General features: G+C 51.2%; 10 protein-coding genes across 10 annotated transcripts; 5 read left to right on the top strand and 5 right to left on the bottom strand.

The window, feature by feature from the left end:
- Positions 1-270: 270 nt before the first annotated feature.
- Positions 271-789, top strand: A1O9_01149 (uncharacterized protein; the record flags this gene model as incomplete). The annotated part of the gene is made up of 2 exons (XM_013410309.1): positions 271-551; positions 717-789. Coding segments are annotated over 2 exons (354 nt in total), but the record flags the coding sequence as incomplete, so codon positions are not given.
- A 1801-nt stretch (positions 790-2590) lies between these two features.
- On the bottom strand, positions 2591-5522 carry A1O9_01151 (uncharacterized protein; the record flags this gene model as incomplete). Its single annotated transcript, XM_013410310.1, has 2 exons — positions 2591-5299; positions 5448-5522. The coding sequence occupies 2 exons, from the start codon at positions 5520-5522 to the stop codon at positions 2591-2593; spliced, it is 2784 nt and encodes a 927-aa protein (XP_013265764.1).
- A 1244-nt stretch (positions 5523-6766) lies between these two features.
- On the bottom strand, positions 6767-8806 carry A1O9_01152 (uncharacterized protein; the record flags this gene model as incomplete). Its single annotated transcript, XM_013410311.1, has 1 exon — positions 6767-8806. One exon carries the CDS (start codon positions 8804-8806, stop codon positions 6767-6769), a length of 2040 nt encoding a protein of 679 aa, XP_013265765.1.
- A 560-nt stretch (positions 8807-9366) lies between these two features.
- On the top strand, positions 9367-10554 carry A1O9_01153 (uncharacterized protein; the record flags this gene model as incomplete). The annotated part of the gene is made up of 1 exon (XM_013410312.1): positions 9367-10554. One exon carries the CDS (start codon positions 9367-9369, stop codon positions 10552-10554), a length of 1188 nt encoding a protein of 395 aa, XP_013265766.1.
- A 1387-nt stretch (positions 10555-11941) lies between these two features.
- On the top strand, positions 11942-15241 carry A1O9_01154 (uncharacterized protein; the record flags this gene model as incomplete). Its single annotated transcript, XM_013410313.1, has 1 exon — positions 11942-15241. One exon carries the CDS (start codon positions 11942-11944, stop codon positions 15239-15241), a length of 3300 nt encoding a protein of 1099 aa, XP_013265767.1.
- A 982-nt stretch (positions 15242-16223) lies between these two features.
- Positions 16224-18364, bottom strand: A1O9_01155 (uncharacterized protein; the record flags this gene model as incomplete). Its single annotated transcript, XM_013410314.1, has 2 exons — positions 16224-18221; positions 18293-18364. The coding sequence occupies 2 exons, from the start codon at positions 18362-18364 to the stop codon at positions 16224-16226; spliced, it is 2070 nt and encodes a 689-aa protein (XP_013265768.1).
- A 490-nt stretch (positions 18365-18854) lies between these two features.
- A1O9_01156 (uncharacterized protein) lies at positions 18855-20855 on the bottom strand (the record flags this gene model as incomplete). Its single annotated transcript, XM_013410315.1, has 1 exon — positions 18855-20855. One exon carries the CDS (start codon positions 20853-20855, stop codon positions 18855-18857), a length of 2001 nt encoding a protein of 666 aa, XP_013265769.1.
- A 2419-nt stretch (positions 20856-23274) lies between these two features.
- Positions 23275-24535, top strand: A1O9_01157 (phosphatidylinositol glycan, class U; the record flags this gene model as incomplete). The annotated part of the gene is made up of 2 exons (XM_013410316.1): positions 23275-24247; positions 24297-24535. 2 exons carry the CDS (start codon positions 23275-23277, stop codon positions 24533-24535), a joined length of 1212 nt encoding a protein of 403 aa, XP_013265770.1.
- A 36-nt stretch (positions 24536-24571) lies between these two features.
- Positions 24572-25300, bottom strand: A1O9_01158 (uncharacterized protein; the record flags this gene model as incomplete). Its single annotated transcript, XM_013410317.1, has 1 exon — positions 24572-25300. The coding sequence occupies one exon, from the start codon at positions 25298-25300 to the stop codon at positions 24572-24574; it is 729 nt and encodes a 242-aa protein (XP_013265771.1).
- A 1011-nt stretch (positions 25301-26311) lies between these two features.
- On the top strand, positions 26312-27808 carry A1O9_01159 (succinate-semialdehyde dehydrogenase (NADP+); the record flags this gene model as incomplete). The annotated part of the gene is made up of 1 exon (XM_013410318.1): positions 26312-27808. One exon carries the CDS (start codon positions 26312-26314, stop codon positions 27806-27808), a length of 1497 nt encoding a protein of 498 aa, XP_013265772.1.
- Positions 27809-27957: the final 149 nt, after the last annotated feature.

Here is a 27957-nt window from a genome sequence, read left to right on the forward strand (position 1 = left end):
ACCTCTGCCACAACCACAACAACACGCCTCACTCGTTGTATTGTCGCCTTTACAGCTACAGGCATTGCACTGTCAGCTTCCGAGCCCCCAAACCAGACGGCCAAAACGCTTGCAGTGCTGTCATCGACAACGACACGTCGAAGCACCTCACCCCTCCCACTCCTCTCTCTCTCCCTCTCGCAATCCCCTGACTTCATCTCGCAAGTAGCCATGCTCACACGCCTCCCTCGCCTCGCAGGGCGCACAACCCAGCCTCTGGTCTCACGCCTCCAACAGACACCATCGCTACAGGCTCGAAACGCCGCCACGCCCTTCCGACTGGCAAGCTCACATTCCGCAGCGGGTGCACTGAAGGGCTCTGAAGGCGGCCACGACGCAGACCATCACCACGGAGGTGACCACGACGACCACTTCGACCCGCCCGGCGGCTGGCTTTGGGGTGTCCGTCCTGGGGAGAAGGCGGAGAAGGAGGGTTGGGAGCCCCTCGCTTGGGTTTTTGTCGGTGCTTGGGTCGTTGCGGTTGCTGCTTATACCATGAAGGAAGATACCTCGTGAGTGCTCTACTGCCCCATTTTCGCCTTTCTATGCGTACTTCTGGGCTTTGTTTAGCTGTCGAATCTCCTGGCTGTTGTGGGTTGCTAGATACAGATGTGGCGCCATTTGATACGGAAGTGTAAGGAACTCGATTTGCTAACCGGCGTTGCTTTTACCTACAGGATACAAACTTGGGCATTAGAAGAGGCTCGGAGACGACTCGAGGCAGAAGGGTTTTACGACGAATCGAAATAGATCCTAGAAATATTTTGTTTTTTTCCTGTCGATGAACTGCTCCAGAGATGCCGAGATATTCGACAGGCATGGTTTGCTTGTTAGTCCGTGGAACTGAATCGGAGCAGATCGGACGTGCACGATCCCGCATACAAGCTCTTGTTTTCGAAACCACATTTCCCTTCTTTTGGATTTGCTCAAGGGTCCCGGCCAGTAGAGAGAGAACGACATGTGCTCAGCCAGTCCAGGGAGAAGGATGAATGGGGGCGGAGATGCACAGATGCATCTCCCTCGGATCAATTTCACGTTTAGCCCGAGCTCAACACAACTTGTACATACAACACGAGATATATAAACACATCACCGATCTTAGGAGTAAGAGAGAAAGAGAGAGAGAGCCGGCCTTGAGTGGGCTATCCATCCTCGCTTCTGGCCCAAACGGCATCTCGATTGGTGAGAAGACGAAGAGAAACGAAAGAAAAAACATTGAATCAGATACAGAACTCGGCCGTTGAATAGGGCGTTTTCTTTCTTCTCCATTCGTTTCGTTTGATTTGGTTTCCCACCACATGCCATCCCATGCCATCCTTCACTGCACTGCATGTTGCAGTCTATTCCGCAGACCTTGACTATAGAATACGAGTATGCAGCTACGCGGAAGCCCCAGTCAGTCGTCTCGAGCTATCAGATTCACAGCCCACGCACGTACTGTTCCAAGATAAACTAGTCGCTTAGGCCGCATGAGGGCCGCATCACAAGCCCGCTTGGCGTTATGCCGCCCAAAAAAAAAGAGATTCACAACGTGTGTATATATCCATGTATACACGATTATTCCGGAAGTTCAGTTGAATGAGTCTTTCTTTCAAACGGCTAAAAAAAACAAAAACAATCAACAGCCAGGATTCCCAAATGGTCACCCACTTTAGTACTAACTGACCGGCATGTGGCTTAAGTACGGCTGAGCGAACGGGAAGCCCTGTTCTCCACATCCTATGGTCGATTGCGATAGCGACTTGCGGTATATAACATGTTATACCATTCTATAAAATGATATGTGATACAATGTGGTATGCTATGCTATGCTATGCGATGTGAGAGCACGCGTACATGCATCAGGGAAAGGATTGGGAAGAGTCAAGACGCTGCCGTCATGCGGCAGACCTAGGGCGGCAGGTTGGGACGATGATACTTGAGAGGTAGATATATTCGTATTAGGAGGTAGCTGGGATGGGCAAATATGTAGGCGTGTAGTCAGGCAGGCATGGTAAGACGGGTGTCTACCGTAGCTGAGGTGAGGTGAGGTGAGGTAGGGTGCCCTTTGATGCTTCCCCGTGCTCCTTTTATATCTCTCGATGGATACATGCATGCACGCATGGCATGTCTCCCATTACTCAGCCTTCCATCGCACCGCTTGCTGTCTCTCTACTCCTTGATCTCCTACTAGACTACTCTCTCTGTCGAGGACGCCGAGAGACAAAAGTGATGGGGCTCCGTAACGCCGTCTCGGTCTCGTTCGTTGGGAGGAATGAGTAGCCCCGCTGGTGGACTGAGTGAACTGAACAAAACTGTTCAAGATTGTAGCTGACATTCTCCTTCTGTTGGTCTTTTGCACGCTACATGTCTGTCTGTGTCCTTCATCTTTCAGATAGCCGTGGCCCATCCTCGTGTTTCCCATGCTGATGCTATCAGTGAAGAACGAAGCCCCTGCAGCTGCCCTATGCAAAAGGTTGGGGATGCCTTCGATTCTACAGGCCAGGCAGGCCTCCGTTGTGGAAGGAAATAAAGCGAGAACACTCCTTTTCTGGCTAGTCTGACTCGGATTTCAACGCAGGAAAATCTCAATACCGACTTCATTACTCCAGCCCGGGTCAAGGTCCTCTTCATCCCAGGCTTTAGCGACGTCGATTTCGAGGACACCTGCTGCAGAATCCCTCGCAGCACCGTTTGAGTTTATTTTGACGACATGCTGGGGTACGGGGCGACCCTGGATCATCACCATCATGTCATCGATGTTGCGAGATTGGGCGTCGGAAAGCCAGATGCCGAGGACACCGAGTGCTTTCAGCTGAACGTGGACTTTCAGACGACGACCGTCTGATGGGCCACCGGATTCTGTTGCTATTTCGTCATCGGATTCGTTGAGGTTGAAATATGTCTCGATAATGGCAGCAGAGCCGGTGAATTTTCCAAGGAGACCCAACACGGCGAGGTCAAGGTTTGGCTGAGTTGACCATGGCAGATGGAAGCTGTGAACAGGTACAGCGGACCACACATCGTAGCCTCGAATGGGTAGGGTGCACTGAAGTAGATTGTCTGGCCGAATGGGATCTGTTGGCTGAACAGGCTGCGTGATGCGTTTCGAAGCGTGAGATCGAATTATCCACCTCTTGGCCGGCTCTGATTTGTTTGCAGGGGCATTCACACCCGGGAATTTGGTGATGGGAAGAATGAATGTCGTCTCCGAGTCAGAAATGTTGAAAACGCCAAGCATCCCGGTTCCAAAATCCGACTTGCCATCATAGACACCGATTTTGAGGATCCCTTTCTCTTCGTACTTGTCATAAACGCCCATTGTCTTTCCAATGCAGCTTGGGCGGAGAATCACAGTTTGTCCCCTGGGGTTCAAAGCAGTCATTTGATGAATCAGTTCGACGTCATGCTCGCCTGGAGTGTCGGTGATATATATCGGGCCTCCAGATAGACTTCGAGCAGCTGCGTGGAACCCACTATACGGATGACTGGATTGGAACATATCCCAGTCCGGTAAGACGTTGAGGTGCTGGACAAATAGAGCATTGTGTGCATTTGCAAAGACGTGCCATGCATGAGAAGTAGGAACTTCTGGGAAAAAATCATCGCTGTTCCGTAATAGTATTCTTGGATAGTTGGTCGGGAGAAAGCTGTGGCAAAGAATTTGAGGGATCATCGACATGCAGGATATCGCCTTGCCTGACAAGTGTCGGAGATGCGCCTGAGTCCAAGCAGACTGATAGGTGTTTGTGAAGGTTTGTCGATCCGGAGTATCAGCAAGGAGATCTAATGCAAATTGTACATCGGTTTTTACGCCGGTAACGCCAGCGCCTGACAGAAAGCGGTAAAAGTCGTCGTACAGTCTATGGATGTCATCCGGATGGATGACAAGCTTTCGACCTGCCATTGGAGTGCCCTCACTGAAGTTGACCTCTAAGGTCTTGTAGTCTTTTGCAAGTTGTCCATCGGGAGAAATACAACCCCAATAGCCCATCAAAGCATGCCAAACGGCAATGTCATGGATTTTAGGATGAGCCGCTCGAATCTTGGCTACTGCTGATTTCAATCCTTCAGGGAAACCAAGAGGATTGGCCTCGAACTCCTTCCAGCCACGTTTGAACTGAGAAGTTTCACCTTGCTTGCCATCAAGAGACTGCCAGTTGTCATCGATAATAAGGGTCGCGATATTGATGTTATGGTTCGCTAAGGAATCCAATCCAGACATGATTTTCTCGGCGTTGAGATCTTGACCTAGTGAATTCCACGTACAATAAGCAAGGCTGTCGTACCATGATTCAAGCCATTGAGGTTGCACTCCATTGGGCGAGCGTGTGCCCTGGGCCTGGGAGACAAGGACTGTATCCGATCCAACAGATTCTGTTTTGATGTGTTGAGGTAATTTGGCAGCCGCTTCTTGGTATGCGGATGATTGACGCACCAATTTGCGAGCCTCATACATAACGGCACAGTTTGCAATCTCGAAGTTCCATGAGGTAGCAGCCAGAATTCGAAACTTGCGATCCTTCCCCGAATCATTCCTGGCCTCGACAACAATATCACCGTTATCACTGGATCGAAACTGAGTGAGGGCTTCATCGATACCATTGACGGCAAGAAGGACCACATGAAGACCATCGGAACGTAAAAATGATAGGAGAATAGCCGGCTCCTCCAAACGAAAGTGAGTTCCTCCGTGCCGAGGTGCAAGCCAAGGTTCCCATATTCTGACCAATGCCATATACCGGCAGATTTGTGTTACGCGGCCGAGCACGTATCGTTCAAGGCTGGCATTACCATGCTCTGGCACAGGAATGGGATGCACAGACTCAATGCTATATAACCGCGCCTCAGGTGCTTCGCTGGCAGATTTCCGAGCAACCCAGCCCTCATCGATATCGAAAGGGGCCGCGCCCAGAAAGTTGGGATCGACGGGAGGTTGTAAGATGAGTTCGCCGTCGTGAGTGCCAAAGTTATGATAAACCCAGGACCACTCCGAGTCTGGATTTATTCGGTAACGAACAGTGAAAGGTATTCGTCGACCCTTGTATAACTTGTCAGGAAGAGGATATGGACTATCGAGATTTCCAGAAAACGTATAGCGATAGGTCGACTTTTGAGAATCGTCATAGAGAACGGCAGGAGTATGATCGACTATGCCAAGGTCAAGGGCTTGCCACGAGGATCTTGTTCCGGAATAGGCGCCATGATCGTACCAAATTGAAACTTCCCAAGAGGTCTCCGGCAAAGATTTAGATGATTCAAGAACGACTGTGAAGTTGAACTAATTTAGGTCAACACAACGGCATGTAAGAGCTGGGGCAGTCGCGCTACTTCCGCCACGGATGGTGGGGTAATGGCCACGATAGGGCAGAGGGCAGGGTCTAGGTTATGTACACTTTATGTACAGGCCGGGGGGGATAAAGACTTACTGGATCACGGCTAGGCGAAGCGACTGTGACCTGGCCCAGAGGAGGGAAGACGGCGATATGGGCGAAGAGGGCCATCTGAGCAGCACGGTAGAATTTCACCTGGGTTGGCCTGGGCAGCGGAGCGGACGAAGGGGAGGGAGAGAGGAAGGAAGAGACCACAAGATTTGAAGACGACATGCGGAAAGCAGACGCATTAACACAGTCTGTACAATAATGACAGTGATAGGTTCAGTTGGATATCGAGCAGCGTAGGGGTGTCAGTCTCGGACTCCTGGAGTGGCGTGTGGTGGCGTCTGGGTGGTTCGAACTCTATCCGCAAGGGGAGGGCCTGTGCCTGGAAATGAAGTGGTAGGGGGGTAGGGGATGCTTGTAGACGGGAGGGTGGTGACAAAGTGATGGAGGGCGGTGCGGGTTGACGGGAGAGGAATCTGGGTTCAATGGCAAGCCAATAAAATGGAGGGGCACAGATGTTGAATCTTGATAGACAGGATGAAGATTGTTGGTGGAGCACATTGGAGGTGCTTGGAGCCTTGGACCCGCTTTCCACCGTTGTGGAGGGTTGGCCTGGAAAGAATTTCCGGCCGATGGTTCCATGATAGCTCTCTCCGGCCGGTGGCTGACTTTTTTTGGATCGGTCCGTTCGCCAAACTATGATGAGATGGACGGTTGTGGCTGTGATCTCGGCTTTATAATGATAATGAAGGTGGTGGTGGTGGTGGTAACCCTGGTGGCGAGGGAAACAGCGCCGAGGAGTCCTATAGTGATCGCCTAGCAAACTACTACTATAGTGCTCGGTACGCAGTAGTGGGGCAAGCTGAGATCACGAATGAACTGGAATGGATCACACGGATGTCATGTGGAATTTACCGTGGATGACCAAAATAGCATCTCTCGGTGGTCCATGGTATTCACTAGACCGCACACAAGCATTGACTGGATTCCTCCTCCCGGCATGTCATATCCGATACGATCACGAATCACGTGGAACTGCACAGGGGCCGGAAGAGTGCTATGTCACGTGTGCCTGCCCCAGATGCACTCCCAGTGCCAGTGCCCGTTGCGCGTCGTCAGTGTTCCTTGCAGGAGGTACGAAGGCCGTTCGTTCCTGAACAGTCAGACACATGGACGGCTCCTTCCTGTTCCTCTCCCGGAGAGTGCCATGTGGTTGGTTCCTGTCACCTGCCACTTTATTGGCTTGTACACGGCTGGCTGGAGGGTATCAGTACATGAACGTGTCTTGCGCTACTCCATACCTGACTGAGGCCATCGCGGGTAGTGTTCTCGCAACCTGAGTGGGTGCTCAGAGACCTCGGCTCCTCTCATATTCCATACACATCCTTCAGTTCATCTTCCTCTCCATCGGATCCACTCCCAAGCTCCACACCGCTGTCCACAAAGCCTCCCTCAACTACCTCACCACCCACAGATGCCTTCTCACGGGGCAGGTGGTGCACTAAATACTCCACTGGTGCACGTTGCTTCTCCTCCATCACATCCTTCATGTGCGCCTGAACCACTGATAAAGGCTTCGCTGCCTGAGCTATTGTCGCTATCGTTTTGTGCTGCGTCACTTTGATTGTCATTGTGACCGGCTGATAGTACTCCTTGTCGGCCGAAAACTTCTCTTGATTGCCATTTCTAATTCCATTCTCATCATCTGTTGCTGTATCTCCTCCACCCATGCTCTTTAGAATATCTGTCCCTTTCCGTTCGACTAGGAACGAACACAGCATCTCCAATCCAGATGTGCGTATCTCTAGCACACTGTGCTCTGGGAACAGCCAGCGATCCTGACAAGCAGACTGCGTGGCTGAAGGGGTGCTGGTGATTTCTAGGACGATGTGCTTGATGACAGGTTCTGGGCGAGGCGGCGGTGCTGGCAGAGGAGGATATCCCATATACCCACTCATTGGCCTTGCTGGTCCGGGTGGCGGCGTGGGAGGGAATCTATGCATCACCCCTGGTAAAGCTGCTGCCCCGTTTGGAGGCATCTGCTGTCGAGGCGGTGGAGCCGGCGGAGGGGTTTGGTATGTAGGAGTATGCCCTACATCGGCAAGTGGTGCGGGGGACGCTACTGTGGGATTCGGTACTGGAGTGGAAGGCTTAGATGCTGCTAACTGAACCTCTCTCTTTGTATCAGAACTCCCATCTACTTGTGGGGGTCCCATAGGAGGTGTGGCGGGCTTGGGGACAGGTCGAACTTCTGCTTTTGCGGACCTCTCGGACTCTTGCTTCCTGATGACCTCATTAAACTCATCGATATGTGCCTGGAATTCCTTCAATTGCTCGGGTGACGCCTTAGATGTAGCAACCACCTTCATGAGCTCCTTCAATCTAGAATCCGAGGCTGCGCGTGCGGCAAGCATCTGGATAACAGGGTCTGTCGTCGTGCTTCCCCTTGCATTACTCGGTGTTCCTGGCTTCTCATTCGTAGGAACTGGCTGCGGCGTTGGAGGAGCTGGAGGAGATCTTTGTGGAGCGGGTACTTGTGGACCGGAGGTCAGTGTCAAGACCGGCTCGTGATTGACAGGCATTCTAGCGTTTGAAGGTGCGGCCGGCGCTTGTGGTGGCACGGATGATGAACCGGCAGGAACAGGAGGAGCAGCCGACCCGGGAGAAGGTGTGTTCATGCCTGAAGGTGGCCTTGAAATAGGAGCTGGTGTGGAGGGAGCCCGCTGATATGGCGCTGGAGGAGGATACATGCCGTACGGTCGGGGAGAAGGGTTCAGTTGTGGAAGCATAGCCTTCGGGGTATGCTGATTGGGATGGCGTGGGTAGTTCGGCTGCGGTGTCGCAGGATCACGGACGATATAAAACACGGCATCAAACGTATGGGGCTCAATCGTGATGGTGGCAGCTCCTAATTTCTGCATGGATTTCCCATCCGGATTGTTTGGAGGCTGTTGAATGACACCCTTCCTCTTGATTGGTTTCACCCAGTATTTCTCCAAGATGCCGTCACAGAGCCATTGCATTCGAGACCGGTGTAGAGACGCTGCAAGGATTGCACTTTCGGATATGGATTGGTATTCCTTCAGAGACAACTCTGACGGCTGTTTCTGCTTGGTCGTGGGCAGTGGTTTGTTTGCCGCCATCTTGGTCGGCAAAACATCCTCGCCAACCGAAACCGAAGGTGAGGAGCGAGACGCTGGAGTTTGGACCCGGACATGGCTTGCACGTTTCGTATATGATCGTTTCTGACGAGGCTCAGAAGCGGCGACTGGGGTTGAGGCTTTCTTCGAGGCAGATGGAGTCGACGGAGCCACGGACTGAGCAGGAGACGACGCTCTTCTTTTCGCAGTCGATTCACGTCGATCTCGCCCTGACAGCCTCCTCTTCTGCGCTGTCCCTTCTGACATGGTTGCTGACGAACTGCCGATGAATCTGAATTCCACTTTCGCGATTATTTCACATGCGAAGGAACGGCCGGGAAGACAAAGACGCGATTTGATCAGGGAAAGTTAGCCGAGTACGTGTGAGAGTCACGTGGAAGGCTGAGCACTGCTTCCGTCTTTACCGAACTTTTGAATGTCTGTTCCTTCTTGACCCGTGCTGCCCCGTTATCGTGGCTTTCAGAATGCTCCTTTGTCACTGCTCATGTGCTACTTTCAAAGTAATATAACATCTCTTCCCCCAAAATATCTTGGCTCTGACCTGAAAGGGCGACCCGCCAAGAATGCCAAGGCTGTTCGTTCTAGGTGCTGCCTCCGGCAGGATACGGGAGATGACACTGCAATAGGATTGCTGGCCCCAAACCGTTCAACTCGAACAGTTTATCGGGTATTGAGCTTCCGTTGCTTGAAAACTTTGAGAATGACGATTCGTACGGCATTCTGCCAGCTCTAGATTGTATTCAAAACAGCGTCTCAATGAGTGATTTGAATATATCGTGCTAATAAACCTCCACTCGGTTGAGCAAATGGCATTCAACGGATTCCTCCGCAAAGCATACTGGACGCTCGCGGGCGCGGGCCTGATATATGCCCTAGCTGTTGGGTCACTAACACACCCAGTGGTACAACGTAATGCCACCTACGCACACAATGTGAATCCAGGATATTGGCAAAACTTGAGCAACGTGGAACAATTCGGATTTTTGCACCATCAGGTTCAGCCGTTCACTGTCACAACGGCGGACAATGTCACGATTTTTGCGTGGCATATTTTACCTACGCACCTTTATTTGAAGAACGAGGAGGCGCTCAAGGCCCAGCATGACTTTGGCCAGAAACCATATGACGACGCCGCGAAGACTGTTGGCTTGCGTCTGCTCCTAGATGACCCTGGAGCTACGGCAGTGGTTAGTTTCCACGGAAACGCCGCTCATCTGGCTTCTAGTCATCGACCGGCGACATATCAACAGTTCCTAGGGACATCGGCTCCCGAAAGAGCTGTTCATGTTATCGCATTCGATTATCGTGGCTTCGGCTGGAGCACAGGCAGTCCCACCGAGGAAGGCGTGATCCAAGACTCTGTCTCTCTTCTATCAGCCCTGACTGGCCACAGCTCTACGTCTTCAGAGCTATCTCGATCCCAACCATCCTTGGATCCGTCTCAAATCGTCCTCGTCGGGCAATCCCTAGGCACATTCGTCTCCTCCGCATTATACCACGAATGGACAATCACGCTGGGCCGCGCTCCATTTAGAGCTCTCGTTCTTTTTGCCAGCTTTACTTCCCTCACGAAGCTGCTGGATTCCTATTCTATCAAAGGCTTTACCCCACCCCTTCTGTCCCCACTACTCGGTTACCCGAGGATCCAGCAGTACGTGCTTTCTAAGATTGCAGACAAATGGGACACCAACCAACGGCTCGTGGAGCTGGTTAGCGACCCTGCAATCCAGCTTGACCTGTCGATCGTGCACGCACGCGATGATTGGGAGATCCCGTGGAGCGAAGGCCGCAGAAACTGGGATGGTGTACTCGATGCAGCCACGTCAGCGGCTGGTGCAAAGATTGACTTCCCACGTGATAGAGACTCTGAGTCATGGGTGAGTGCCGATGACAGGAAAAGGCTGCGCTGGCAGAGGGTCCGCCATGGAGGTCACAATCGAATCCCCACAAGCGAGCAGGCCAAGTTGACTCTGCTACGGTTGTTTGAAGAATAGGTATGGGGTGTTGACGCAAGAAAGTGTGCAGGCGCTTACATCTCAGGATAGGCTTCGGAAATAAACGGAAGATGAGAAACCATTCTCTTGTGTCAGGCACTCGTCCCCAAAAAAAGATATGGTTGCGAGCCTTGTATAATAGGTATTTTATGAAATGCATATTCACCTGTCTTTCTCCCTTGAGCATCTTGAAAACAGGTGCCTCAAGTCGAGACGATATAGGTGTCACTGGCTGTCTACTCACATACTCCCGAGGAGGCATGCGTTTGTGCTGCGTCGTCGCGTCACATCCAAGTAGTTTGTAGCAATCGCCACGTCACTTTTAGTGCCAGCGGCAGGCATATGTCGGGATTATCCTTTACCCGCTCCGCCATCAGAGGTGGCACCCAGATGGTACCTAACTCCCCTTTGACTCTTACACTCTAAGCGAGACCTCATCCAGTCCATTCGTCTATCTTGACCACCGGCACGCTTCCTCGGCCCATTATCGCTCACTAATTCGTTCGTACTACATTTGGATACAAGGCAAACATAGGGTGTCATCTACAAACCCTGCGTTTGCTGATTAGCAGGCCACTCCACTATTTTTCAACTATCACTCCAACTCAAATCCACCCTCCGCTTTGGAATTCTTCTGTCACAGTTGAAATGAGCGCAGTCTCATCCTTGCGCAGGTCGCTGCGATAGCCTTCCTAAGCACCTGCGCCAATGGGCAGGTGGCTGAATGTCGACTACTACTCCTCCGAACGGCACTGTCGCCAGCGATCCCGCACTCGCACCTGCGCCTAACCATGCCCCCCGTTCTCTACCCGCTTTTCAATCAATTGGGTCGCTGCCGAGAGCGAATTCGAATTCGAATGGTAGCCGGAAGAGTGAAAGTCCAGAACACCCTAGCCTACTAGATCGCCTTTCTGTCGGCGCTTCAAGCGTCATTAGTGATCGTGATTCAAAAGGCAAGGACAAGGAAAAGGAGAATGATTCCCGCCGCTCCCTCAATCGCTCTTCAGGTGGCTTTCTTCTCGATTTAGTTTCCAACTCACATCGCCTTTCCAGACCTTCAATAACACCTTCACGCAAGAACACTAGAGCAAAACGTCATAGTGAGGACTCGGAACTCTCAGTTCCCAAGAGAAGGCACAATGAGAACCACACTGCTGCCTTTAAGAGCTCCCCTCTTGCCACCGAGGTGAAACAGAATGCCATCATACACAATGCTCCCAGCCTCGACTATCTTCTTCCAGGCACTGACGTTCGTCGCTCGCTTTCATCTTCCAAATATGATTCTCTTCAAGCTGAAAGCCCGGCGTCTAGCTCCCAAGTTATTGAGGTCCGCCGGCCTTCGCTAGCCAATGTTGGGTATGATCATGACCCTGCCCAGATTGTGAACATGGCGTTGACCTTGAGCGAAGGCCGCCGTCGACTCGCTTCTGGTCGAAGGTACGTTTCAATGGAACAAGGGGAGCGTCGGGTCGTCTCTACTGGTACTACAGACTCCACAAGGGATACTATGAGAAAGAAAAGCATTGCGCCATTCCTGGCATCTAATCGTCAATCATCTCGAAACAGATCCCCGAAACCGAGTTTCACCGCGTCTTATGTAGAACCCAGTGCTTTGGCAAATGAGCAGCCTCACGAAGCTGATTCTGCCTTGTTGGATACTGTTTCGGATGTTGATATGGAGTTTACCAACCAAATCTCTCCCGCCACTGCAGCCCGTGTGGAAAAGGCGAAGGTATTCTTTGAGCTTGCCCACGAGCATCGCCGATTGCTATCACATTTGCCGCCCGTGCGGCATCCTGACAGGCGACCCTCTTCCCAGGCTCCTGAAGCAATGCAGAAAGCCTACAATCCGCTACAGTATGTACGCAACAGGAAGCTACGGGTATGGGAGAAAACACCCATTGACGGGGAAATGCAAGGCTGGCATGATATTCAAAAAGTCCGGGCATGGGTTGATGCAGTTGTTTCGAGCAATGCACAAACGCACCATGATGCTGACGAGTGCATTCGCTTACCTCCGCTCGATCAACAAGCAGACGAAAAAGATCAAGACGATCAAGACGATGTTCCTGACGATATGAAAAAGGCTACATCTCCCCGGCTGCCTGATCAATTCCACCCGAACCAAATCCGTCCGCGATCTGATTGGGTAACACATCCCGCTGACATGATAGCTGATGCGTACTGGCTGGAGCAGGGAATGAACAAATCCAAGATCCAGGATCGGGATAACAATTTGATATATCCTCCAAACACTCACTTCAAATTTTCTGGCTGGCGCAACAAGACACCTGTTGATATACCAACTATCTTGCAACAACCGTCTCCTCCTGTTTCTGAGTACGAAGAACCTGAATCGCAGCCTCCGTCTGCACTTCCAGAGCTGCCCACCTTCAAATCAGCGAAACACAAACACAATGGTCGACACTATAGTCGTCGGAGGGATAGATTGAAAGACACCCTGCAAATAAAGGACGGAAGCAGCTCTCGGGAACGTTCGAAAATGAGGCGGAAGTTATTTCCAGATAGCAGTGACACCGACTTCTCCGACACTAGCTCGTCCCCAGATGATGCTGCCCTCGAACGTGGCCGAAAACGTTTGCGCCGGCGGAAAAACAAGTCACACAATTCAGATGATGTTTCACCCTCGAATGTCAATTCAACCAACATCAAGCATAAAGGCTCTGCTCACCCGCATCCCGCAGCTGAGTCTAGCCCAGGATCATCGGCACCTAACTCGAAAAGGTCATCAGTAGATCATTCTGCCTTGAACAAGTTGTTTGTTCGTGATAGCGTTAAAAAGATTTCATCACACCCACAATCTCGCATCCGCAATGGGAAATCACCATCAGCAAGCTCCAGAAAAGGACCAGTCCGATCGAGTCTTGATAACGAGCATCCTCCTCGTATGTCCGCAGACTATGACACCACTACAGCTCCTAGTTCCCCAGCAGGAGTCGAATGGCCAAGTATAGCAATCAATCTCTCTCCACCCCCCAGTCGAAGTACTTCACCAATGCGAAAACAAAGATCATCATTATTGCATCCGTTCCATCGAAAACACAAGGACACCGATAATGTCAGTACCACTGATTTTGCTCACGTCATCCCAAGCCAACCTGGTAGCGACGTTGAGAAGCAATCGGACAAGCATTCCGAGCCTTCGCAAGATTCTCGAGGTACAAGCCCCATGACAAGAGGATTGAGTCCTTTATCCAAGAATCGAATGCACACAACGCAACCCGAGGACTTGGCACCACAATCTTCGAACGAGCACAGACCTAGTATTGCTAGTAAAGCTAGCACAAGATCTACAGTTCCCACTGGAGCGGACCACTCTAGGATTCGAGGTATCTTCAAAGGTGGCCGCATAGCTGAGCTTGTTGGCCACGAAGTTTCTAGGGTTGGGGATTTCATCTGGAAACGCGATCCCCCTGGTCCGTACAGACATAGGGTATCGACGTCAGACACCAGTCTACGATCCTATCCTGACTTTGATCATGAGCAAGAACCCCACGTCAACGGTGCTCTGCTCAAGACTCCACCGCCGCCAGTAACCAGATCAAGGTCTTCAACCATTTCAAGCACGAAAAGCGATCGACTTTCGCCAGTGCAAACTCGGACCAGTCCACCGTCAAATGAAAAGCCCAAGTATAACAACCCGAACCTGCCTAGCTTTACATCGCCATTCCAAAAAGACAGAGAAGAGCAGGGGAGAAAACAAGCTCTGCTGACTCCAGGTGCAGCAGTGGGGCTCATGTCACCCGATCAGTCTGGCCATTCCACAGATGAGCATCAGACAGCATCTCGGTCTCCTCGAATGCGTATGGCCCTACCTAAGCTTGATACTGCGAAAGCAAACACTCCTATTGAAGCTAGCCGTCGGCAGAGCTACGGATTTTCGCAGGCGCTTGATTTAAGCAGGTCTCGTGATGCGTCTAACCTGTTGAACACTGCCATTGGCCCTGTGGCTATGCTAACAGACCTTCACCCAACGCGATCCGCTGGTGAACTTATGCTAGAGGATCAGGGTGGACAAGGACAAGAGCAATCCGAGCCCGCACATATCACATGGAGAGATATTAGACGTGCAGAAGCTCTGTTATACAGTTCGACTGTAAAAGCACGGGAAATTGGACGTCGTGCAGAGGATCCACAAACCCATATGCCCAAGTTCTTAATCGATTCGTTCGCTCCTGAGAATCTGAATTTGCATTCCATCAAGGCCCTCCGAGTCAAGAGGCGTGAGCAGCATGTTGTGGCGGCCAAGAACATCACAGAGACACTGGAGAAATATTCAACAAGCTTCAACTACAAATTGCACTCATTCACAGCAGCCCTGGCACCGACTTTGCACAGGCAACTTCAAATGCTCGAAGACTCTGTTGAGAACACACTGACTCCTCAAGTCCGTATCACTGCAGATGCAGCGGGTGAATTGAGCATCAAACTGACCACGGCAAGCACTCTGGCCGTGAAGGGTCTCAATGACTCGATTGATGCCGCTTTTCGCAGACGAAAACGGGGTCCCTTTAGGGCAGTGAGGAAGATATGGTTTGCTCTGATCGAGTGGGGCGTTGTCGGACTGTTGTGGTTCATCTGGGCGATTGTCAGCTTTTTCCAAGCGATATTTTGCACTTTCAGATTTATCAACAAGACAACCAGATGGCTACTCTGGATTGATTAACTCCGACCAGGAGTTGCCAATCATTTTTTCGTCCAAATGCAATCGGGAGATCGCTCTGTGTCAGTTATACTCGATTTCATTCAGCGTGGCGTTTCGTTGATGGAATAAGAAGCACAACAGCGACAAAGTCGCTGAAGGGAGGGCTACGAGCGATGCCCTGAGTTTGCCGGCACTTGCCGAAATGCTCGATGTTGTATGCCCTGCCCTGAGTGCTTTCAGCATTGGACTACATGCATAGGCCCCTTGAGCGCTGTATTATATGTTTATTCTCGGCAGCACTGGGCTCAAGAGAAAGCACCGGCGCTCCATGAGCAAGCAGACTTTTCCTTGGTTTCTTTCCTTCTTCTTCTTCTTCTTCTTCTTCTTCTTCTTCTTCTTCTTCTCGTCGTCATATAGTCTCATTCTTTATAAACATATCGTATATACCTTCTAGTAGTTAATATTGGAGTGTTTTATTCTTTCTCGATATATAGTGTATGCATTCTAGCTAGTATCCTAGTTATTATGCCATACCCTATCGTACGATGCTATGCATAGAGACACACATGTAAGGGACTCACTACCCCATCTTATAACAATTTAGCCACCGCAATTCAAGAAACAATGAAAACTAGAGTGACTTCAATCGATTTCGTAGGTGAATCTGTCTCTCCTGCTCTCTATGCAAACTACATACCATATAAAAAGCCACAATAACCATTTTTGCATCCACATGTGAGCTCAGTTAACCTGTCACAGATACAGATATGTAGACAATCCCACCTCCACGCGTACAGTCCCATCTTTTAAAGTTCTTGCTCTTCGCACGCAGCTTCTGGGATATTTTGGGTCACCTCTAGTGCAAAGAGGGCAGCCGTCGATCTTTCAGATTCTACCACCCTCAGTTCCACTCCGCTTTGGCAGCATGATATGGTCTACGTGCTGGTGGCTGAACACATCAACGACAAGCACGCCTCATAGAACATGGCGAATGTATCGATTTTTACTTCTTGCCCGCAGAATCCTCAATACGCAAGCACTGTAGACGAGCCTCAGTCTCGACAACCTCGAGGGCTTGATTGACCTCGAGGACTTTCCTGACATCACCGAGCCAGTCACGGCTGAGGACCTTGGCCCAACCGGTCAGCGAGTTCATCTCTCGGGCGGCGGCGTCGAGGTTACCCTCCTCGAGCAGCGTTTCTGTGCGGGTCAGGATGCTCTCGACGTCAGTCCCGGTAGGCTGGCCGTGTTTCTTGAAGAGAACTCTTGAGAGCACGAATGATGCCGCGTGAGATGCGACCCCGGCGTCCTCAGGTAGAAGGGATGCTTTGCGCACTTCGCTTGCTACGCGCCTGAATCGATCGATGAGTTGCGGTTGCGATGGGATGCCACGTTGGTAGGCGGCTGGGTTAATAGATGCAATGGCTGCGTCGACAACTGCATCCCCATCCGCAACGAGTTTCAGAGCGGCCATTTCGCGAACAAACGCACGGGGTTTGGCGTCTGACGCTGCTGAGCGTGCCAATGCAGATCGCACAGCATCAACAGCGACTTGTAGCTTTTGTGTAGCCAAGTTCGTGTCGATCACGCCATTCCAGTTTGAGGTCAATTCAGTAAGGCTGTCGACATTGGTGCTGAGATCGGAGAGCTTTGAAAGACGTCCACCACGCTCCGATTCCACGAGATCTTGGATCTGTTGAACAAATTCGCGCTTCAATTCGATAGCTTGCTCGCTAAGTTGATTCTTGAGACGTTGCTCAGCAACTTGTGTACTACGCTCGAGCTCAGTCTTGAGCTTCTCATCGTAGCTCTGCGAAAGCCTGGTTCGTTCGGCCTCAAACTCGTCACGATAACGTGCTTCATCTTCGGCTTGGGCGGTCTCGATGCGTCTCAAAAGTTGTTTGGCGCCTTCGTCGAATTCGCGGTGGGCCTCTTGAATTCGTTCTTCAGCGGCTTTGCGTTCGGCATCTCGAAGGAGAGAGATCTTGCTAGCAACGGATTCAAGTGATTGTTTGGCCTTGTTCATGGGTGCAGAGTATTTATTGGAGGCATCCGCACTATCAGCGTTGACGACGGTTATGAGATCATTGACAATCTTGACAAGCTCTTGGACCACAGGCTCATCTGCATTAGGGACTGCTAGCGTAGAAATTTGAGTGACTGGAGGAATAGCTGGAGGTCGGGGATCCGACTTAGGGCTGGGGATGGCAGAACCGGGAGGAGTAGATGGAGTTTCTCCGGCTGCTGGTTTGGTCTCGGGAGCTGGGGCATCCTTCTTGACAGCCTGAACAGCAGCGGATTTTTTGTTTGAGGATGCCCCACTGGGATTCTGGCGAGCATCCTTGACGTCTTTCTTGGTGGAGGGTTTGTTCGCGTCCAAGGCACTGTTGTGTTTACCCGTTTGGGTCAAATCGCTGCCCTTGCCTTCCTGATCCGACACCTTCCATGACAAGCCTGACTTGGAAGGAATGGTAATTCTCTTGTCATCTGGCTTCTCAGCGCGGGGGATTCGGGCGACATTGTGTCGCGCATTGGGAAATCTTTTCTTGAACGATTGCTCTTCAAAGTATAAAACGGCATCTTCACCAAAAGGAATGTACTCGGTGAAAAAATCGTGGAAGTTGTCATTTCTCAAAGCGTAGAAAACAGCTCCACCATAACTTAGGGCACTTAACAGTATGAGATAGAGCAGAAACCTGAGTCGCCTGGGTTTGGGAGGTGCTGGTTTGGCAGCCGGTGGTGGGGGTGGAGGTTCTGCAGGGCTCACAGATGCCGGAGTCGTAGGAGGAGCTGACTGGACCTGAGCTGGAGTAGGCGGCGCCTTGGGAACGTTCTCTGGAGGAATGATGGAGCTGGATGAAGGAGTCGCTGGTGTGGGAGCAGGACTTCCAGGACCTCCAGGGCCCAACGGGATCTCGACCTTGGGAGGAGCTGTGGAGGCTTTAGAGAATCCAGGGTCAGAACTCAACATAGAATCCTTTCTTTCGGCAAACGATCTCCGCTGCGGACAATATTCAGTTAGCCGTGTGAGGTCTTGCTGGTACGGGAGAATGGGAAGAATTCTGGGCGTACCTGGGATGACTGAGCTTGCGCAACAAGTTGTCTGCGCATAGACACGGCCACAGGCCTGGCAAGACGCAGCATGATGGGCTGCGCTGCCATTTTCCGGCCTTTTATGAGTGTATCAGAGATGCTTGTGGGAGAAAGGGAACGTGGTGTTGAGATTCGACAATTTCTGAGCTTTCCTTTCAGCAAGCTTCAATGGGGGACTTTCCGATATCATTGCCGCTTTTGATGAAAGGCACGTGACAGTGCATTTAGAAAAAGATAACCAATATAAAGCGGCGGGAAGTTGTTGACTACACTGCCCTGGCATGGGACATCTATCAGGGGAGCCTTGCCCTTTGAATCACTCGGTAATTGTTACCAGAGTCCCTTGAGTAGTGAAACGAACGAACCGATGCAGTAAAAACAGCTTGTAGTATCGTCAAACATCAAGTACTCATAATCTATCGAGTCGCAGGAAATGCAATGGCTTTCCTTCTTTCTACTCTTGGTAGCCTTTTCATGTTGCATCTCAGCAATGCTCCACCGGCCCATCAGCCCGATGGCTCGTAACGCCAGACGCTGGAATCTACCGTCCACCCTTGCCTGTCTTTTCTAACTTTCTTCGTTTTGACCGGAGCTTCTCGGCCTCGACATCTCTCTTGTTGTTGCCAAATTGCATTTTCTCGTACAGCTTCCTCTTTTTATTGCTCATCATCATCTTTTGGCGTTCGACCTCTTCTTCCTTTTTGGTTTGCTTGGTCTCTCGCTCCTTTTTGGCCTTTGCTTTTCGTGCAGCGATCGGATTCTCTTGGTTAGCTGAGCTTATTGGGCGTCCAAGCGCCTCAGCTTCTAATTCCTTTTGGTGCTGTGACTCTTCATCAAGGTCGTCAAATGCATCGGCATCCAGACCATCTTCAAATCCCCCAAAGGCGTCTTCTTGCTCCTCGTCTTCTTCTTCGGATGATCCATCATCTCCGGAGGCAACATCCATATCACCGGCATCCACGTCGTCCGCCTCAGATTGATCCTCGCCTTCTTCTTCAGCTTTGTCCACCGCAGCATCCTCTTCATCTTCCTCATCCACATCTTCGTCGGCTTCACCTTGGGGCTGTTGCTCTTCAAGGGTGGCTCTAGGATCGTATTGACCCCCAATAGGTCTCACCCATGGACTCAAATGTGGAGGCAATGTCGCACCTGGAGCATAAAGATCTGTCCGAAGTAGTTTTCCTTCATTGATACAATCCCAAACCCATTGGGGCTGAACATATGTTCTCCCGGGCATGATGTGTCCAGGCTTGACTACCTGAAGGCTCTCGTCGCCCTGCACGGTGGGCAAGGGCTGTGCTGGAATCGGTCTGTCAACAATCTGATGAGTGATCCTTGGATCAGTCTCGTCATTAGTAAAAGCTCCATCACCAAGCACTGCATCCCAGGCGAGCCTTTTGCAGCCAAATGCACGCAACAGAAACTCGATGGGATGTCTGGGCGCTTCTCTGGATATGAAGAAAGTCAAGTTGGAGAATAATAATGCAGCCTGGTCGCTGGTAAGGTCTGGTTGTGGCAGAATATCTCCTTCTGGAGCTGCGACCTTGAACTCGTCAATGGCACCGTCGTCTTTGGACTCCTCAACGTCTGCACTTTGCTTGTCGTCGTCCTCTGTTACGTCATCCTCGGCAATTTTATCAATCTGCGCCTGTAGAGCTTCCGAGTTACCATTCTGTGCATGTCCGTTGGTCAAAGTTTTCTGATCCTGCTCAGGCTCTTGTAGGGCAGTGACACCACGACCTTCAAGAGTGAATGCAGCCAGTTCGGCGCCCCTTTCATCGCTAGCAGCATCATATCTCGGAGGATACACAAGACCAATTGAGGTGTAGAGCCTGAAGTTAACGAAACCGAGTAGAGTGCAATAAAACTCGACGAAAGTGCCCATGATTCGATAGTCCACGTCTTGAGTCACTCTCTGCACGAACTTATAAGGCACCAACCACATGATATCCTGACCCTGAATAGTCGCCTGATAGTAAATGCCCTTTATCGACAAAAAGGATTTTCTTAGAGAATTGGTGGCGATCAAATAATGCTCAAACTCATGGCACAGGCGCTGACACCGCGAAATGACTTTCGGCGGTACGGTCGTGGTGGAGGGCAAGTTGGCGAACAAGAATAGTAGCGAGAGCGCATCATCTAGATCTCTTATGGCATCAACAAAGGTAGGATACCTTTCTTTCACGATATGGTCCAGTTTGATCTTGGGCGTGGCCTGCTTTTCCAAGCGCACCGCATCCTGCACCTCGTTGCGACCGAGCGACCGGGCGATCTTCTTGTCGAGTGTCTTTTGCTCTCGAAACTTGCCTAGCAGCGGCTCATGCAGCAGGTATTGAATATCCTTAGTGTAGTAGAAGGTGGTCGAGTGTGTGGCAGATTTGTTCGCCTTTTTGATGTTTCGTGGTTCTCGTGGGTAGATGCCTTTGAAAATGCAAAGCCGGCGAAAATCTGGCAGAGAGATCTGCAATTTTCGTACCGCCTGTGTTCGTGTAATGTAGTTCTTCGCCTGGCCGGCTTGGCCTTTCTTCTTCTGTTTGCCCATCTTTTGAATTTCTTCACGCGATGGGGTTGCGTGCAAAGGTATTGAACAACTGCGGCGCCTGAACTGCGGGCTTCAACAAGCGAATTGAGACAGAAAAAAATGATTTGGAGAATCCGCCGCGGTTTTACCGAGATCTTGGCAGGTTTACCGAAAACCTCCTTCCCCATGAATGGTATCAACAGTACGGGCTGCAAAACGAGGCTCAAAGCTTCATGCTCAATCATGGGAATTCAGCCGTAACAGAGCAAAGCTTCAAATGACCCAATTCCTGCGTTGGAATTCATCTGATCCGTCTCATGAGCGATACCTGACGAATAACCAAATATGAAGTCCGATCATTCATTCCTGTTGCCACTCATTTGGATCCTCCTCTCCATCTTCATCATGGTGTTCTCCTCCATCGCCCTCCGGTCCCTCCCAAGTTCCATTCTCCATCCCTCCCGCTATCATTGCAGCATAATGAGGGACTGCATCATGTCCCAGATAGGGAGGCCAGTCAGAGTCTTCTTCCTGTTGGTCGTGCTCTTCTTCCTCATGCTGGTCGTGTTGCTCTTCTTCCTCATGCTGGTCGTGTTGCTCTTCTTCCTGATGCTCTTCCACGTGTGGGAACCAATCTACCTCCACTGGAACATGGGCAGATCGCTGCTCCGGCAGCGCTTTGAGTATGTGTCCTCGCTCCTCCGCACGATGGTTCATATCATACTCTTGTCTTCCACTTTCCATTGCCCAGATCGGTAGGTCTCCGTGTTCCGGCTGATGGTGATCTCCTTGTTCTGGCCCATGTCCCTGCTTGGAAAATAATGTCGAAGCCTTGATACCGATTGATTTGGATATTTGTTCTATCTCATTCGGGTCATGTTCGGGCTCCTGCTCTGTTGCTGCGACGTCGTGTGGCTTGTACTTCGGAAGAAACTTTTTCTTCATCGCTTCAAATGCTTCGAAATTGTTACCAAGTCCACCCGGGTTGTCTTTCGAAAGGGTCGGTAGCTGCTCCGTGAATAGTAAAGCGGGTTCCAGATCCAACACAATGGCCAATTGATCGGGATCAATACCTCCGTTGAATACAAGGGACGCTTCCGGTTCAAGTGCATGCCAATCCCAATGATCATCCTCCTGGAGGTAATGAACCTCGAGGAAATTCTTCTTGAATTGGGAATGATGAATAAACCGATTACAGAAAGTACTTTGCACTTCTTCTATATGACAGTCTCAGTTGAGAATCAATATGACTTCAAGAAATGACTATACTCACCTATTGTTTCGACGATGGAGATAAACACCGCGAGCGAGAATAGAGCTTTACGCTCTTCAGGTTTGGCCTGTCTTCTGTCCTTCTCCCAGGGTTTTTCGGGGGCGACTCTAGCAATGGCTATCGGTGCAGGTTGCCATTTGGGTGTCAAAAAGTAGCAGTGAGAGAAGGAGGGCGGGTCTTCTCGCTCCAGGTGCTCATTTACTAGGTCACGAATGATCTGTTGGAGTCCTGTTTGGTCATAAAGGGCGTGCCATTGGTTGGAAACTTCATGGTAGGTCTGCTGCAGTTGCTCTTGAGCTAGATCAATGAACTGATTTGTGAACCTCGCGAACTGGAGACCGGATGCACCAGATTTGACCTTCATCCCATTTGATAGCTCATGATCGCCGTTCCCCCCGACATCGAGCCCCTCGAACATACCTTTAACATCTTTGTCGGGTAACTTTTGATCTGGAGGTAACTGGACCATTTTGATTTTTGATTGAGATACGCCCAGTGATAAATTTAATTCTGCGGCTGATTGCAACGAAGACTTTCAGAGGGTGACTTTGATTTCCTCCCATCGCTGTCGTTATATTGCTTGGATGGCCGACTCGCAAGGTAGATAATTCTGAGCCGTTTCGGCTGCGCAAAGGGTGTCGGGCCTTGTCCAACTAACCTATGATACGAGGTGCATTCAAATGGCCCGGCAGCACAGTGATTACTGCTCGGAAAGAGCGTAAAAATACCAGTTTAGACTTGGTAATTCGTGGACGCCCCAAGAGTGTACAAGGTACTAAAAGGCCAATATATAGAATGGGAGGCCGCGGCAGCCATTGAGGCGTTCCATAACCGCTATTCCTCACACTCAGGGTACGATCATTGCTATTGGCGGATGACATCGGCTTCCATGATTGCAAGCGTTGGCACCAATGCGAACACGTGGGATCTCCATGGACTCAGGAAAATTGATGGCAAAGCGGTCTTTTAATGGGTGATACTGGGTTGATGAGATGTGGGCTTGAAAAGGCGTGTGGCGCGCCAAGCCTCGACCATCAAGTTCAAGCCACCTTCACCTTTAGCGGATTTGGGGTCAAGGGGAATACCATCACCGCCATCATCGATACCCAGCACAAACGTTCGGGATATGCCCAATCCCAACAACTTATAGTAATAGGAAACCCCCAAATGGCAGTGTCAATGGACCGAGACACTGTCGCAATATACGCGGGGGCCGTTGTGATTCGATTGATTGTTTTCCTCATCTGGCCCAACCTCTCCGACTTCCTCACAGCCCAAGTTGAGATTTCCACACCAATCTCCAGTTTTAAGCGGCTACAGGAAGGTCTTTTCCTCTACCGACATGGCCTGTCACCTTACGATGGGGGCGTGTTTCATCAAGCGCCATTGCTGCTGGTCGTCTTCGATATCTTGCCGGCCCCGCTAGTTTTCATCGCTCTCGACACTGTCAACGGATTGGCCCTACACACAATCGCGGACAAACTCAGAATTCCGAGCCCACGCTTCAGAAATTTGAGTGGCTCCTTGATCGCCGCCGCTTACCTCTTCAACCCATTAACGATCCTGTCATGCTTGGGTAAGAGCACTACCATCTTCACGAATACGGCCATTATTCAAGCCGTGCTGAACGCCCAAGCCGGCAACAGAGTCAGAGCCATGTTTGGACTTGCTGTTGGTAGCTACCTATCAATGTATCCGGCTTTACTTCTACCGCCGGTACTACTCATGGCCCACAAGAGCTCTCCTCAGTCTTGGTCAGCCCTGGTGGCCTCCATCGCCTCCTATTTTGGTGTCCTAGGAGCACTGCTGGGGTCGACACCGGTTATAACCTCTGGATTTTGGGACTTCCTTTCTTCTTGCTACGGAGCACAAATCACGGTGACGGACCTCACTCCCAATGTGGGACTTTGGTGGTATTTCTTCATCGAGATCTTTGACTCCTTCCGAGACTTTTTCATCGGAGTTTTCTGGTTACAACTGGTAGGATATGTCGGCGCCATGACTTTTCGACTCCAGGCTCAGCCACTTTTCGTCATTACCAGCCTCGTGGGATTGTTCGCTGTTTTCAAGCCATATCCCAGTATTGCAGATGTATCGCTTTACCTTGGCCTTCTTCCATTGTACCAACATATTCTCCCTTGTAAGTTGCACGCCGTCTTTCATGCCTGGCATTACACTGACTTCCGTAGTGACTCGATATGTATTTATTGCCGCTTCTGTGCTGCTGTATTCCACACTTCTGGGTCCGGCGTTTTACCATCTCTGGATTTATGCAGGCTCAGGCAACGCCAATTTCTTCTATGCCATTACTCTTGTGTGGAGCCTGGGTTTGACGATTCTGGTCGGAGATACCCTTTTCGCCGTGATGCGCGATGAATGGGAGATCGAACGGCCAGAGATGAAGGGCAAGAGTGCACGTCAGATATGATTCCTTGGAAAAGCCGACAGTATTAGCAGCGAGATCTCATCCGACCTTTCTCAATCGTTTGGAGAAGATCACGTATGTGGGTTCTTTGACGGTGCCATTCCTCAGCTTGCGAGGTTCCGGGGAGAACTCGTCCTCGACATAGCCCAGTTTGCAATACCAGTCGACGGCCCGTCGGTTAGCTTTGAAGACGGTCAGCATGATCTTCTCCGCACCGACGTTCTTGCCGATAGTCTCAACAGCTATGATGAGAGATTTGCCGAGTCCTTGTGCCTGCCATTCCGGGGCCAAGTGGATTTCATAGACGTAGACGACCTCGAACCCATCTTCGTAGGTGATCATGAAGGAGACAAAGCCGGCGATCATATGGTTGGGGCGTTCGTCGTTGAGAGTGATATACTTCATGTCTGGCAGCTTCATTTCTTTCTTCTTCTTGGCACGAGACCATCCTGCTTCTGAATTCTTGTAGTCATGGGCACTGGTCTGCTCGATGAGATCCAGACATGCTTCGAGAGCTTGCTTGGAGATGGTAGAAGCATCCTCGTACCCAGTCTGAAGAACGGATGCATTGCTAGCATTCTTGACCTGTATGGGCAAATGCAAATCATCTAATGCGTATCTCTGGAAGAAGTCGAGGCAGTTCAAGGAGTTGGTGGTCTCGACCAATTTCCCTTTGGCCACAGCTTTCGTCTGTCCCTTGCTCCTCAGCTGACGGGGTGGTGGTTTGTCATTATTATCATCATTGTGCGTGTCAGGCTGTTCTGCCATGAATCCGTCTACAGGCCTAGACTTGGGCCGGTGGCTTGATACTCTGAAAGGTCACTGAGAAGATACAGTGTGTGGTTGTGTGGGATGATCCGCCAACTCAGGCACATACCCGGTTGCCGGCCCACCACCGGGATGTTGGAACAAACACGAGCTTTCGAAGCTCAGTTTGGTTGAAGCTGTCTGGTCAAGTTGCCGGCTTGGTCGCCTCGCTCGCTTCCGTCAACTTAAGCCGCCTTTCTACCCGACGATGCATCAACAATTGCACCGGGTCATGGTCTGCATATTTGGGGACCTGTCTGCGCTTGTCTAATCGGAGATGGGTGGAATTGAATAGTTGTTCTGTGAGTGACTCAGCTGCATCTCGTGGCCCGGAGGACAAGCAACGCTGGTACTTGGTGGGTGGAGTAATAATGTAATGTCATTTTGATTATCATTGATGTGTGCCATGTACTCCTCCTATGCCGCTTCAAGCTTTCGCCTACCCGGGGGTGCCCCGCCCCCGCTGGTGAAAGTGTCTTCTTCTTTTGTTCGGTCTGACACTGATTAGTTGATCCGAGAGTTATTTGACGCAAGTAAATTACACCTTCTCGATCTCTGTTCCCGACTTCCCAGCTTCCCCATCTCCCCATTCTTCTGACGTCAAGTCCGTTCGTTTCTCCTCCTCCAGTTCCTCCAATACTATGTATGTATCTCAGACGATGCTCCCGAGCTGCTTCTATTTCAAACCAAACACAACGGCCACAACACCCCCCAGAAGCAGACCAAGCTTTTCATTCATGCACATGTCATAGTTCCGACATTTCACGAAATTCCATCCTGGTCTCCCTTGTCCCTCTCCACCCCGCCCCCGGGATCTGCCTTTGATCCTATTGCGAGGCGCACATTTCTTCACCAAAAATGGCAAGGCCCTCTTCGTACATAAGAACTCTTCTTTCTTCATCTCGTCCACGTCTTTCATATTCCATCCCCAGAAACCATTTCCAAACTACATACAGAATACAATCCGTCGCCATGGTCCACACAGTCCCCAAACTAAAAGACCCATCTCTCTTGATTGAGAAGGCCTTCGTCAACGGCGAGTTCGTCTCCGCAGCATCAGGCCAGACATTCGACGTCCACGACCCTTCCACAGGCAAGAAGATCGCCTCCGCCCCGGAATTCAACAGAGATGACACTGACAAGGCCATCTCCGCCGCCACCGAGGCCTTCAAGACCTTCCGGAAAACCACCCCACGCGAGAGAGCCACCCTCCTCCGGAAATGGTACAACCTGATGCTCGAGAACTCCGAAGATCTAGCCACTCTCATCACGTGGGAGAACGGGAAGCCTCTCAACGACGCGCGTGGTGAAGTCGCCTACGCCGCCAACTTCTTCCAGTGGTTCTCCGAGGAAGCTCCACGCGTCTACGGCGACACCATCGGTGCCTCCATCCCAGGTAATCGGATCATGACTTTCAAACAACCCGTCGGCGTCGCCGGGCTCATCACCCCCTGGAACTTCCCCGCAGCCATGATCACCCGTAAAATCGGCCCCGCCCTCGCCGCAGGATGCACCGTGGTAGCCAAATCGCCCGGCGAGACCCCCTTCACGGCGGCCGCACTGGCAGAACTAGGCCGACGCGCAGGAATCCCCAAAGGCGTCGTCAACATCGTGACCGCCCTCAAGAACACCGTCGAAGTTGGCGAGATCTTGACCACCGACCCACGCGTGAAGAAGGTCTCCTTCACAGGCTCCACGAATGTCGGCAGACTCCTAATGAAACAATCCGCCAGCACGATCAAGAAACTCTCATTCGAGCTCGGCGGCAACGCGCCCTTCATCGTCTTTGACGATGCGCCCGACCTCGACGCCGCCGTCGCAGGTGCGATCGCTTGTAAATTCCGCTCGTCAGGCCAGACCTGCGTGTGTGCGAACCGCATCTACGTCCAGCGCGGCATCTACGACACCTTCGCCGAGAAATTCACCGCAAAGGTCAAAGACTTCAAGGTCGGCTATGGCTTTGATGATGGTGTCACCCACGGCCCTGTGATTCACGACCGCGCCGTGTCGAAAGTCGAGCAGCACGTGCGAGACGCGACGAACAAGGGCGCGAGGCTGCTCGTCGGAGGCCAGCGCCTACCTGACCTGGGTGAGAACTTCTACTCGCCCACTGTCCTTCGCGACGTCACCAACGACATGGCGATCGCGACCGAGGAGACTTTCGGCCCTGTGGCCGGGTTGTTCCCTTTCGACTCCGAGAAGGAAGTCGTCGCGGCCGCCAATGCGGCGGAGGTCGGCCTCGCAGGTTATTTCTTCTCAAGCGATATTGGTCGCATCTATCGCGTCGCTGAGGCCCTTGAGGTCGGCATGGTCGGCGTCAATACCGGCTTGATATCGGATCCAGCCTCGCCCTTTGGTGGCGTCAAGCAGTCTGGGTTTGGCCGCGAAGGTAGCAAATACGGCATTGATGAGTATACTACCATTAAATCAGTAACGATTGGAGGTATCTCGAATGATCTGCAGGGCTGAGTTGAGTAGCTTGAGATTTGGTTCGGAGCACAGCGCTTGCACTGGATACTTGTTTGATTTACTTGCTGCATGGGGCATGCACTCCGCGCTGGAAACCGAACCCAAAGGCGAAAAGCAGACCGATTCGCGTCAATCCATATCCATATATC

The sequence above is a fragment of the Exophiala aquamarina genome (assembly GCF_000709125.1).
Source record: "Exophiala aquamarina CBS 119918 chromosome Unknown aczIA-supercont1.1, whole genome shotgun sequence".
Lineage (NCBI taxonomy): Eukaryota > Fungi > Ascomycota > Eurotiomycetes > Chaetothyriales > Herpotrichiellaceae > Exophiala > Exophiala aquamarina.